This window comes from Ascaphus truei, chromosome 1 (assembly GCF_040206685.1).
Source record: "Ascaphus truei isolate aAscTru1 chromosome 1, aAscTru1.hap1, whole genome shotgun sequence".
Lineage (NCBI taxonomy): Eukaryota > Metazoa > Chordata > Amphibia > Anura > Ascaphidae > Ascaphus > Ascaphus truei.
In genome coordinates this window covers 60,259,746-60,271,877 of record NC_134483.1, presented here as the reverse complement: position 1 = coordinate 60,271,877, position 12,132 = coordinate 60,259,746, and the positions used below count along the sequence as shown (strand labels likewise).

Below are 12,132 nucleotides of genomic sequence, written 5' to 3'. Positions count from 1 at the left end.
TATTTACTCAGTATCTGTGACTTTATTAATGGTTGCTATAGAAACAAAAAATGCTTGTTACATAATACATTAAAAATGTCATTCACAAGTATTTTCTCAAAGTACAGAACTGATGTATTACAAAACAAAAAATAACAAACGTAGGATATTGCTTGGTCTGCAGCTTTAACATCTGTATTGGCTGGATGTGGCAATAGATTAGTGGAATATGAGACCATTTCTATGATTGTTTGCAGTGTAAGTAAATGTGCTTTGGGACATTCTGTTTCAGAGCTGTGCCTAGTTCATAGTTCCAGTAACCTTGGATTTTAAAGGAGCAATCCTAGTTGCCATTTTTTCCCCATTCTCCCCCCCCCCCCCTATTTTTAACATAGGTTTGAAGCAGCAGATCTCTGAAACCCCATTAATTTCAGCTTTGGGGACCCCCTGCTTCCGGAGATACTTACTTCACTTTTGGGTTCGTGTAATGGCGAATTTTCAAAGCTCCCGTGCCCTGTGGGCCAATAGGAAGCAATGACGTCATCCGGTGCGACTTCCTGTTGGCCCATGTGATGTGGGAGCTTTCAATTTTTTCGAGATACTGGCACCCCCTTCTGAGGTAAGTAGGGGGTCCCTGCAGCTGAAATTAACGGGCTTCAGCCCCAGAGACCCCCTGCTTCAATCCTAAGTATTAAAAAGAAAAAAGCTTGCATTGCGCCTTTTATACCTTTTTAATAAGGAGTAGAGGTGTGAGGCATCATTTAATATAGTCTTATCATTGTCTCAGTGTTTGCACACCTTTGCCACCAAAACTGTGGTCCAAAAAACTACAGTGTATTAAATCTGATAATGCCTAGTGTCAAATGTAACTAAGTGTACAGTGTATTAAATCTGATAATGCCCAGTGTCAAATGTAACTATTTGGCCTGGCAGTGTGGTTACGTGCTGGCGCTCTCAGTATATTGTACACCAGTATTTTATTATTCAAGGGTGCACTTTCTGCCACTAGCTTGTGGATTTTATTGGAAATCGACATATGAATGGTTCATAAATAAAATGATTGCGTTCAGAGCTTTCCAAATCACAGCAGGTCTCTTCTTCAAGTGTTCAATTTCAGAGGTGACATTGGATAACATTATCATGACCCCAAAGTCAAGATCTCCAAAGCAGGCAAAGGCTACATGTCTGTAGAGAGGAAAGCGTGAGATTGCCATTAGGAAAATATGTAATGAACACATCGGCTGCCTTTTTATATTTGTGTTCATTTCCCATATGTACACTAGGTCAATTTGCTATTTCTTAGAAGCTTTATAATTACAGTGGAAAAAAAATATGTTCAGTATTTATATACATATATATATATTGGTTTCAGGAACAAAGAAACTTTTATAATCGAAGAAAAAACAGACGATGAAGAGACCATCAAAAAATGGAACATTGCAGAGACCTCCAATGTCATCACGGAAACCCTGCCAACTGCCGATGGCGAACCAGTCGAAATTGAGGTGGAAATAGCCGAAGGAACAATTGACTTAGATGACAACATGGAGACCCTGGAACATGTGGCATCGGCAGAGCAGTCTATTCAATACATCCACAGCACAGCTACATCTGATGACTCTGCCTTGGCTCTCTTGGCAGACATAACTAGCAAGTACCGCCACGGTGAACGAAAAAGACAACTGCAGGAAGAGGGTGTCAATGAAAGCGATGCCGCCCTGAAACAGGTAGAAGGCATTGAGATTATGGAAGTTCAGCTGTCGCATGTCAACAACATGTTCCATTGTGAGAAATGTAATCGCTCATTTAAATTGTTTTACCATTTAAAGGAACACATGAAATCACACTCCACTGAGAGTTTCAAGTGTGACATATGCAATAAAAGGTACGTACGGGAGATTGCCTGGAGACAGCACCTTACCTGTTTTCACCTCGACGAGAGTGGGGCCAGCAAGAAACCAAGACCAGGCAAAAAAATACATGTATGTCAGTACTGTGATAAACAATTTGATCACTTTGGACATTTTAAAGAGCATCTGCGCAAACACACAGGTAACTGCATTTTTTTGCTTTGCTTTCACTGGCACCGGCTAAGCTCTAAAGAGAAGAGTGGGGACTGTTTTGACTGAAAATAAACATGCTGCACTGCATCATAATTTTGTGTACCTCTGTATCATCGCAACAATAGAAAAATGAAACCCCTATAATGAGAGCACTCTAAACAGATATGTACACTGATGACACCAGAGGAATCTAATGATGTAATGAATGGATGAATTATTTAAAATAATCTTTATTAGGAGATACCTCAAAATTAAAATATTGCAGGTAAGTGAACCTGTGCCTCCTCTGAGGCTTGCCTAATCTAAAGTGCGAATTTAAAATGGAGTGGGTATAGACTGGGGTATAAATTCCCAATATAACGTATAAGTAGGACTATAAAGCCATCATGTTTAGATGCAAAATCACATCTAAATAAGTGTAGCTAAACACCAGACTCTGAATGGTTAATGAGTAACCTATACAGAGAAATAAAAGGATCTATTGTAATTGCTGCACTGTGGGGGTGCAATGCCTGTGGCCAAATATGTAAATGAATATCAATATATAACACTTATATCAGCTCTGGCCTCCCACCTGGCAGGTAGTGCAGTGTAGTGTGAACACCGTATTGCACACTTCAATAAACGCCTAGATCCTTGTTAAATGAACATATATGTTGGAGCGTTAATATCACTCATAGTGTAAACATTCGTTGTAGTTAACCTCATATAGTATCACACAGATGATGAAACATTGTAGCTCCTGTGCAATTTAAACCTCATGTAAGCACATATTTCAGTCTCAGAGCAATATAGCTGGACAGAATGACAGACTCAATATGTCTGACAAAATCTCTCTTAGTTAGCCAATATAGTAAATATATCCAGATAAAAGCTTTTGACTGCTGCATAAACTTGGTAGTTAACAGAGAATATATGACTGGACAGAGTGACAGACTTGTAGTGTCTGACGCAGTGTCTCCTTGTCACAATAGTAACTGTGGTGTAACAATCAAACCAATTAAAATTGGGAGGTATAATACAATAAATCTCAAGGTACATAGCAGTATATTCCATGTAACCAATTAGCTCAGTTTTTATCAGTTTCAAAGCTGGGTAACATGGACAAAATGACAGGCTGAATATGTCTGACAAAATGTCTCTACGTTAACCCATATAGAGAATATATCCGGATAAAAGCTCTAGATTCTTGCACAAATTAGGCCAGGTCCCCGCTGGCTACTGCAGCACCCGCTGTTGGGGACGCTGCAGGGACAATAGCCGCTGCACAATGGGACCGGGACCGCTGCGAGGGGGGGGCGCTGCGCTCTGCCGACAGTGACTCCTGCTCGCAAGAGAATTGTTATCAGGAGTCGCGACGGAGTGCTAAGCCACGCCCCCCGGCGGTTCAGCCAATGAGGACGAACCTGCTGGGTGACATCATGGCCGCGCCCCCGTCACGCCCACCCCCTGTCTTTTGGTCGGCAGACCGGGGAATCGGCTGCAAGCGCCGCCAGTCTCGCGTGTGCAGCGGAAGTACTGGGGCCTCAGCCTTAGGTAGCTTGCAAAAAATTTGTGACTGGACAGAGTGACAGACTAGTAATGTCTGACACAATGTCTTCATGTCACGGTGGTAACTGTGGTGTAGCAACAAACTCCTATAGCAACATTTATGAACATAAATCCCATGATAAGCTATACCCCTTCCCTATGATAAAAATAGGCGTGTTAGTTAACCGCCTGTACTCAAACGCAGAGCTAAGTTTGTGTAAAAGTTACAGCAGTGCTATGGGTGGAGGGCAGGCAGTCTCTGCACCTCTCCCAATGACGTCAGCACGTCCAATTGCATAGGTATGTTTTGGTACTGGCTTTGTCATGACTTAGTAGCGAAACGTACGTAGGCAATTGGACGTGCTGACGTCATTGGGAGAGGAGACACTGCGTCAGACACTACAAGTCTGTCACTCTGTCCAGTCATATATTCTCTATTAACTACCAAGTTTATGCAGCAGTCAAAAGCTTTTATCTGGATATATTTACTATATTGGCTAACTAAGAGACATTTTGTCAGACATATTGAGTCTGTCATTCTGTCCAGCTATATTGCTCTGAGACTGAAATATGTGCTTACATGAGGTTTAAATTGCACAGGAGCTACAATGTTTCATCATCATCTGTGTGATACTATATGAGGTTAACTACAACGAATGTTTACACTATGAGTGATATTAACGCTCCAACATATATGTTCATTTAACAAGGATCTAGGCGTTTATTGAAGTGCGCAATACGGTGTTCACACTACACTGCACTACCTGCCAGGTGGGAGGCCAGAGCTGATATAAGTGTTATATATTGATATTCATTTACATATTTGGCCACAGGCATTGCACCCCCACAGTGCAGCAATTACAGTAGATCCTTTTATTTCTCTGTATAGGTTACTCATTAACCATTCAGAGTCTGGTGTTTAGCTACACTTATTTAGATGTGATTTTGCATCTAAACATGATGGCTTTGTAGTCCTACTTATACGTTATATTGGGACTTTATACCCACTCCATTTTAAATTCGCACTTTAAATTAGGCAAGCCTCAGAGGCGGCACAGGTTCACTTACCTGCAATATTTTAATTTTGAGGTATCTCCTAATAAAGATTATTTTAAATAATTCATCAATTCATTACATCATTAGATTCCTCTGGTGTCATCAGTGTATATATCTGTCTGTTAGAGTGCTCTCATTATAGGGGTTTCATTTTTCTATTGTTGCTATTCTACATCGCCCCTGATTGTAGCACCTCCAGCCAGGCTGTAGCGAGGGTGTTCTTTCCCCTTCCCCCTTTCCCCCCCTTCCCCTGAAGTGTTTTACCTCAGTATCATTGCAGAGTCCCAGAATTCATGTAAGAGTAACTCAAGTGCAACTCCAACTTACATCTAGCACAGCGGTTCCCAAGGTTTTTTTTATCTACGTTTTACGTCCCCCTGCTAGAAAATATTTGTTCTGCGAACCCCTAATAAATAAATAAATCTTCCTGCCTACACATCTGACTATTGATAACAAAACCGTTTGAAGCCTCTGCTGTCAGTGACAGCTTTACCACCCACGCTAAGGGTCTTACTAAGTGTGTATTCCCCACACGGATGCAGGAACTCACTATACTGCCAGGGATCCGCCATTACAGATTTTTTGGGGGGAGTGAACCCTCTTGGAGAATCCTCACTAACTGCTAGGGGTTGTGAATCACAGATCTAGAACACTGATAACTAGTGGGGAATACGTCCTCACATTGTTTTGTAAAACCCACCCTACTTTTGTATGAAGATCATGAGACTTGACTGTGAGATTGATTTGAATTATAATTTTTTTTTTTCTGATCAACAAAGAATGTGTTTTAGATGGCGAGTCATACTTGTGCTGTTTTTATGTTGCCGCATTTTGATTTTCAGTGGAAGAATCTTGAGCATGACATTCATTCTTTGAACACACCTAATATAGGACATTTTGGAAGATAAATCCCTTGTTTGATAAACAGGAATTTAAATAACAATCGTGGGTTTTTTTTATTATTTTTTTTTAAAGAAAAATACACGTTAAAGTTCCCCTCTGGTGCCTACGAATATTAAATTGCATGTAATGGATGAGGTGGGATGGAATCACATTTTAAAGGTCCCAGTCAGCTGACAAAAATAAAATCCACCCATCCCAAAATTAAGCATTATATTCAGCTGGAAATAGTTTCCTCTACTTAAGACCCGTTCCATGATGACGTCAATTGTTCTCCACTCCCAGACCACCAATGAATGGAAAGGGAAGGCACTTTGCCTGTGAAAAGGGAGCTAGAAAACTGACACACACCGCTACGTTAAGTCTATTAATGGGACATTAATCTAACTCCACGTCCCGTTAACACAAATGTTGTGTTTTCAAAGGACAATAACGTAACAGACTAGGTCTTGTTTTCTCCCACAAAGAGCTTTGTGATATCGGCCATTAGTGATCATGAAATGAGGGGTTACAATTTACATTGTATAGCCGCAAAAGTCTGTTAATGTTAACACAGGGACTTAATGTTATGTTAGTTCCGTCATACCTAAACTTGGCATTACTCACATCCACACCCTGAAATAGGGCTTTTACAGGGTCTGGATGGGTGTAACCCCACAGTTGGGTATGGCTAAACTAAAGTGTTTATTATTTCTAGTAGTGTTTATTCCAGGCGTTGGTTTCCTCTCCTGTCTCAACATGAATGATGCACCCATTTGAGGATCTGGATCGGAGTAATGCTAAGACATACTGTACTTCGCGTCACGTTATTGGTAGAGCGTGAAATGTTGCGCTACAATAACGTGACATTGTCTATGCTAATGAGATGTAGGCCAGCCGCTGTTTTTGAATATAATTGGCTTTAAGGATTCGCTTTAACCTCAGGAAAATATAATATCACGGTGTGATCACTGATTTAACAGAACTTAGTGGATCTGAGCCTCTGTGTATTGTGTTTACAAACAAACATTGAAAAAGTCATATATAGATCAATGCCTGTAGATGTCAGATAAAAGAAAAGCATAATCGCCCATATTTAAATCGTTAGATGGGTTAATGTCATTTGATTTTACTTTGTGCTAGTAGAAAATACACCGTTGTGATTGTTGTTGAGAATGTGTCACTGATGAAGTACCTCTCTCAGGCTGCGCTTATAGTGCCGGCGTTGCGACCGACGCCGTCACCCGGCGCCATTGCGAAAGTTGTAATCAGATTTGGAGACGGTGCTGGCTGCAAGGGGAGTGAAGTCAGCAAGGGAGACGGCAGTGGGGCTATGTGATTGGCTTATAGGCAGTCACATGGGGAGACCGTCTCTGCAAAATCAAATTCTAATGACTACATGGGTTTTGGTCGCTCCGTCGCGTCCACTATAAGCGCACGCGACGGCATCAATACAATTGTTTTGAAGCGACGTCGCCGGCACTATAAGCGCAGCCTAATGCACATGAGTTTGCTCATGAGTAGCTTTCTGTTTTCTTATGCTGAATATTGCTAGCAATACTGATTTGATTAATTTATCATGATGGCTACTACAAGCTGAGATGTCGGTTTGGCTTTGTTACTCATAGACTGTATATGTAGCAATCATTGACTGTTCTCAGTAAAGACAAATGCCACAAATATACCAGTTAGCATTGTTACCTGTGTAATGCTCTTTTCATCAGAAATGCATTATTACCTTATTTGTGTGGCTATTTACATATTTTTTTCCCCTGAACAGGTGAAAAACCATTTCAATGTCCTAACTGTCATGAGCGTTTTGCTAGAAATAATACTCTGAAATGTCACTTGTCTGCCTGTCAGTTTGGTGTTGGATCTAAAAAGGGAAGGAAGAAGCTCTATGAATGTCAGGTAACTATTCCACTTTGCCTTCCGAACTCATCCAGCTTTGTAGTAACATAATAGATGAGGTTAAAAAAAGACATACGTCCATCAAGTTCAACCTATGCTAAATTTAGTCAACAGATACTTGATCCTATATCTATACTTACTTATTGATCCAGATGAAGGCAAACAAAAACCCCAGTGTTATATCATCCAATGATATGTCATAAGGGGAAAAATAAATTCCTTCCTGACTCCAAGAATTGGCAATCAGATTAATCCCTGGATCAACATATTTCCCGTGTTTATTTATTTGGTATATCCCTGTATGCCTTTTCTTTCTAAAAAGATGTCCAACCTTTTTTGAACAAATCTCTTATATCTGCCATCCCAGTCTCCATGGGTAATGAATTCCACATTTTAACTGCCCTTACTGTAAAGAACCCTTTCCTTTGTTGCTGGTGAAATCTCCTTTCCTCCAACCTTAAAGTATGACCCTTGAGGTTAGTACTGTCCTTTTAGATGAATAGTTATTTTGAAAGCTCTTTGTATTGTCCCCGAATATATTTGTATATAGTTATCATATCCCCTCTTCGACGCCTCTTTTCTAATGTAAACAAATCTAATTTAGCTAGCCTCTCCTCATAAATCAGATTATCCATCCCCGTTATTAATTTGGTGCCCCTTCTCTGCACTTTGTCTAGTTCCATAATGTCTTTTTTTTATGAAGTGGTGGCCAGAACTGTACTCCATATTCAAGGTGTGGTCTTACTAATACTTTATAGAGGAGCATAATTATGTTTACTTCCCTTCCAACCATTGCCCGTTTAATGCAAGATAAGAGCTTGTTTGCATTTGCAGCTTCTGCATGACTTTTGGCACTATTGCTAAGACGGCTATCTACAAGCACTCCTAAAGCCTCCATCAAAGATTCTCCTAAATTATTCTTGCTTCCCAAATGCATAAGCTTACATTTATCTGTATTAAATTTAATCTGCCATTTACCTGCCCAAGTTTCCAGTCTCTCCAAGTCCTTCTGTGGAGAAATTACATCCTGCTCTGATTCTACCACCTTACACAATTTAGTATCATCAGCAAAGATGGAGACTTTGCTCTCGATGCCAACCTCAAGGTCATTAATAAACAAGTTAAAAAGCAGTGGTCCCAGTACCAATCCCTGAGGTACTCCACTCACGACCTTAGCCCAACCTGAAAAGGTTCCATTTACGACAACCCTCTGTTGTCTGTCCTTCAACCAGTTTTCAATCCAGGTGCATATATTTTTACTGAGTCCAATTTGCTTTATTTTGTACACCAACCTCTTGTGTGGAATCGTATCAAAAGCCTTTGCAAAATCTAAGTAGACCACATCAACTGCATTACCCTGGTCTAAATTCCTTATTACCTCCTCAAAGAAACAAATAAGGTTAGTTTGGCAAGATCTATCCTTCATAAATCCATGCTGACTATTACTAATAATTTTATAGTAATTTTATACTATAATAATAATTTTATACTAGTAATTATTATTACTAATAATTTTGTTTTCCATTAGGTATTCCTGAATATTATCCCGTATTAAACCTTCAAGTAGTTTCCCCACTATTGAATTCAGGCTTACAGGTCTGTAATTCCCTGGTTGTTCTCTAGCTCCCTTTTTTAAATATAGGACCGTCTCCTTTACGCCAACCTTGAGGTACTGAGCCTGTGGAAATGGAGTCTTTGAATATTAAATGTAATGGTTTGGCTATTACTGAATTTCACTCCTTAAGAGCTTTTGGATGTATGCCATTGAGGCCAGGTGCCTTATTTACTTTAATTTTAACTAGTCACCTCTGCACTTCTTCCTCAGTTAACCAATTGTTCGTTAATATAGAGGTTGTGGCTTCCTCCTGCGGCACTACTATTGCAATTGATTCTTCCACCGGTAAATAAAGAGGCAAAGATTTGTTGGCCTTTCCCAGACATGACATAGGGTTTATTTTCCCACTGTTGTATCACTGATGCATTAAAATAAAATTCCCTTTCTACTTACTTGGCAGCTCACGATTTGTCTTAAAATGAAATTACAGAAAAGAAAGGAAAAGGCTAATATTTTTGTAATTATATTTTGTAATAACTTTTTGTAAGTACAGTTTAGTTGATGTTAAAATAAATGTATCTTTGTTTCAGGTCTGCAACAGTGTATTTAATTGCTGGGATCAGTTTAAAGACCACTTGGTGCTGCACACGGGGGATAAGCCCAACCACTGTACACTGTGTGATTTGTGGTTTATGCAAGGCAGCGAGCTAAAAAAGCACCTGCGAGAGACGCACAATATCGCCCAGAGGATAGTAACAGAGGTTGTTTTTCCAACCGAAACTGTAGAGACGGAATCGGTCGCTTCAATGACGTTTGTGGAACAAGTCCATGTGGTGCCTGTAGATCAAGTTATACAGGTGCAGGTGGATCCCGCACAATTAACAATGGGTCACCTGCATCAGGACCTTCTCGAGGTGAACCAAGTTAAAGGTGCACATATATTGGATCTACAGACACAGGTACATATGGGCCACATAGAAGTGGAACACATTCAGATCGAGCCGGGCACAGAAGTACAGGTTGAAGAGGTGCAAGTTGAACATATAAATCAGATACACATGGAGGAGGTGGAGGCAGAACTTCTGGATGAATCCTGTATACAGCACATAGAAGATGACAGCATTGAAGAACAGGATGTGACTTGCCAACCAGAGGAAGAGGAACCTCACCAAATTGACCAGGCAGAAGCTGAAAGCTTACAGTTTAAACAAATAGAGATGACACATATTGAAGCCACAGTTGAGTAGGATAATGAACTTGCATGCTGCTGCAATATAATAAACAAAAACAAATGCTTTACTCCACCTCTCAACCATTTTTTGTCTATTGCCACAGGCCAGCTCTTTCTCATCTCCGAACAGTGGACCAAAGCGTGAACATTACTTCAACAATCTTAATGTGTATATAGAAATATTTTTTTCTTACTTGTTAAATGTCATGAAGAAAACCTGTCTTGGTCAGGGGGTGGGCAACTCCAGTCCTCAGGGGTCACCATCAAGTTGGGTTTTCAGGATATCCCAGCTTCGGCACAGGTGGCTCAGTCACCTTTGCCGACGCAGGGATATCCTGAAAACCCGACCTGTTGGTGGTCAAGGAGATGGGCAGTTTAAGGAGAACATAGGAACTGGGCAGAAATAGACCACATCCGTTTTGTTATGCAGTTTACATACTTCTGGCTTTTGACATTTCACTATGCAGTTTATTTAAAGGGTCATTAAAGTCTGTTAATATTTTTTCCTGTGAAAACATTGGCCTGCAGCACTGTTACCTGTTGTGGTGCAAATATTCAAATGCATGTATATTAAAAACAAAACAAAAGAACAACTACTTTTTAATATTTAAAACACAGACATAAACATAAGACCAAAGGTGCATCATTTATGTTAGGAAATGTTAGAGATCTGATTTTAAAGCCGCAGTAATGCCTAAATCCGGCCCCCTTTGTCATGACTGCATGGTCCGTGGTGGGGAATGACTGGACGGCCTGTAGGACTCTGTGGCACAGACCCACAAAAAAGTGTCAAGCTTTTACTCCCATTGGTATGAAGGGGACCTGAAGCATCCTTTTGTGGGTCTGGGCCTATATGCACAAGCCAACTAAAAGCACATGCGTGTTATGCTGCCTGACAACTTAACATGTATTTATAGCAGTACAAGACAGCACTTCACACTCCCAATAATAAATGTCTGATGGAGGTAGTGCATGGGATCCAGGAACCCGTCCCTCCCCCAAAAGGTCCACAATAATCAAATATGCAAAAAAAAGTTCTAGAATCCCAGCACTAAAGATCACAATAGGCAAATAACTGCAATAAAAAGTAATTTATAGAATTGCCTGTCACCCGATACTGTTACATACATATAATCACAATGATGCTCTTGAAAAGAGATAAGTGACCCAAGCAGTACAGGATGAACACAGAATGTGTCATAACGACAAAAAGATCTCCAGAAACAGTCCTGTGAAGCTCTGTAGGGACATGTATTATTCAGGTGGGAGAAGAACATGCACTTCTAGAGAGAGGACACTGTAAAGGTGAATAAATGACATACTATTGAGCTAATAGTGATTTCCACCTCCATGTCAGATGGGGTAACAAGGATTTGGTTTTAACATAGATCTGCTTGTCTGACGTTTCCATTCCTAAATATCACCTTTTTTGTCAGAGAGATGAACAATGGGTAAAAACAAGACGTGCCTTCAAAAACCGCACCTTTTTGGAATTTGGTACAGGCTTTGCTATTGCCCTCCAAAGCCAGGTATTTTATTAGCTGTTGGTAACATTTTTCTTAGTGACCTGTAGATAAAGAACAAGGAAATTGTTGCAGTTTTTTGGAGGACGGGGTTGGGGGAAAAAAGTACATCACATACCTGGCTGTGCATTTCCAAGTATTAAAGGTCTTTATTCAAGGAAGTGCGATCGCAAGGAGAGCCTCATTAGCTTCAATAGGCTTTGTAAGAGATGGCACTGGATAGCCGCTGATGCACTTTACAGAATAAGAACCAAAGGGGTTTATTGTGCATCAGCCAAAGTAACCTACGAAGCCGTTTTCAGACGACCTTCCTCATTGAAGTCAATGGGTAATCTCGGCCAAAACCGTCACGATCGGCTGATTTCAAATGACCCCCATTGTTTGTAGGCTTTTTGTACAGCATCT

General features: G+C 40.4%; 1 protein-coding gene across 5 annotated transcripts in view; it reads left to right on the top strand.

The window, feature by feature from the left end:
- The window catches only part of ZNF131 (zinc finger protein 131), a 30,003-nt gene extending 19,206 nt beyond the window's left edge, over nt 1-10,797 (top strand). For 4 of the 5 annotated variants that reach the window (XM_075589000.1, XM_075589005.1, XM_075589002.1 and 1 more), the window contains 3 exons: nt 1,352-2,031; nt 7,288-7,418; nt 9,564-10,797. In XM_075589000.1, coding sequence (XP_075445115.1) covers nt 1,352-2,031; nt 7,288-7,418; nt 9,564-10,220 — 1,468 coding nt within the window. In that variant the 3' untranslated portion in view covers nt 10,221-10,797. The remainder of the gene's footprint in view (nt 1-1,351; nt 2,032-7,287; nt 7,419-9,563) is intronic. The other variant, XM_075589012.1, reaches the window with a different exon arrangement.
- The last annotated feature ends 1,335 nt before the right edge of the window (nt 10,798-12,132 follow it).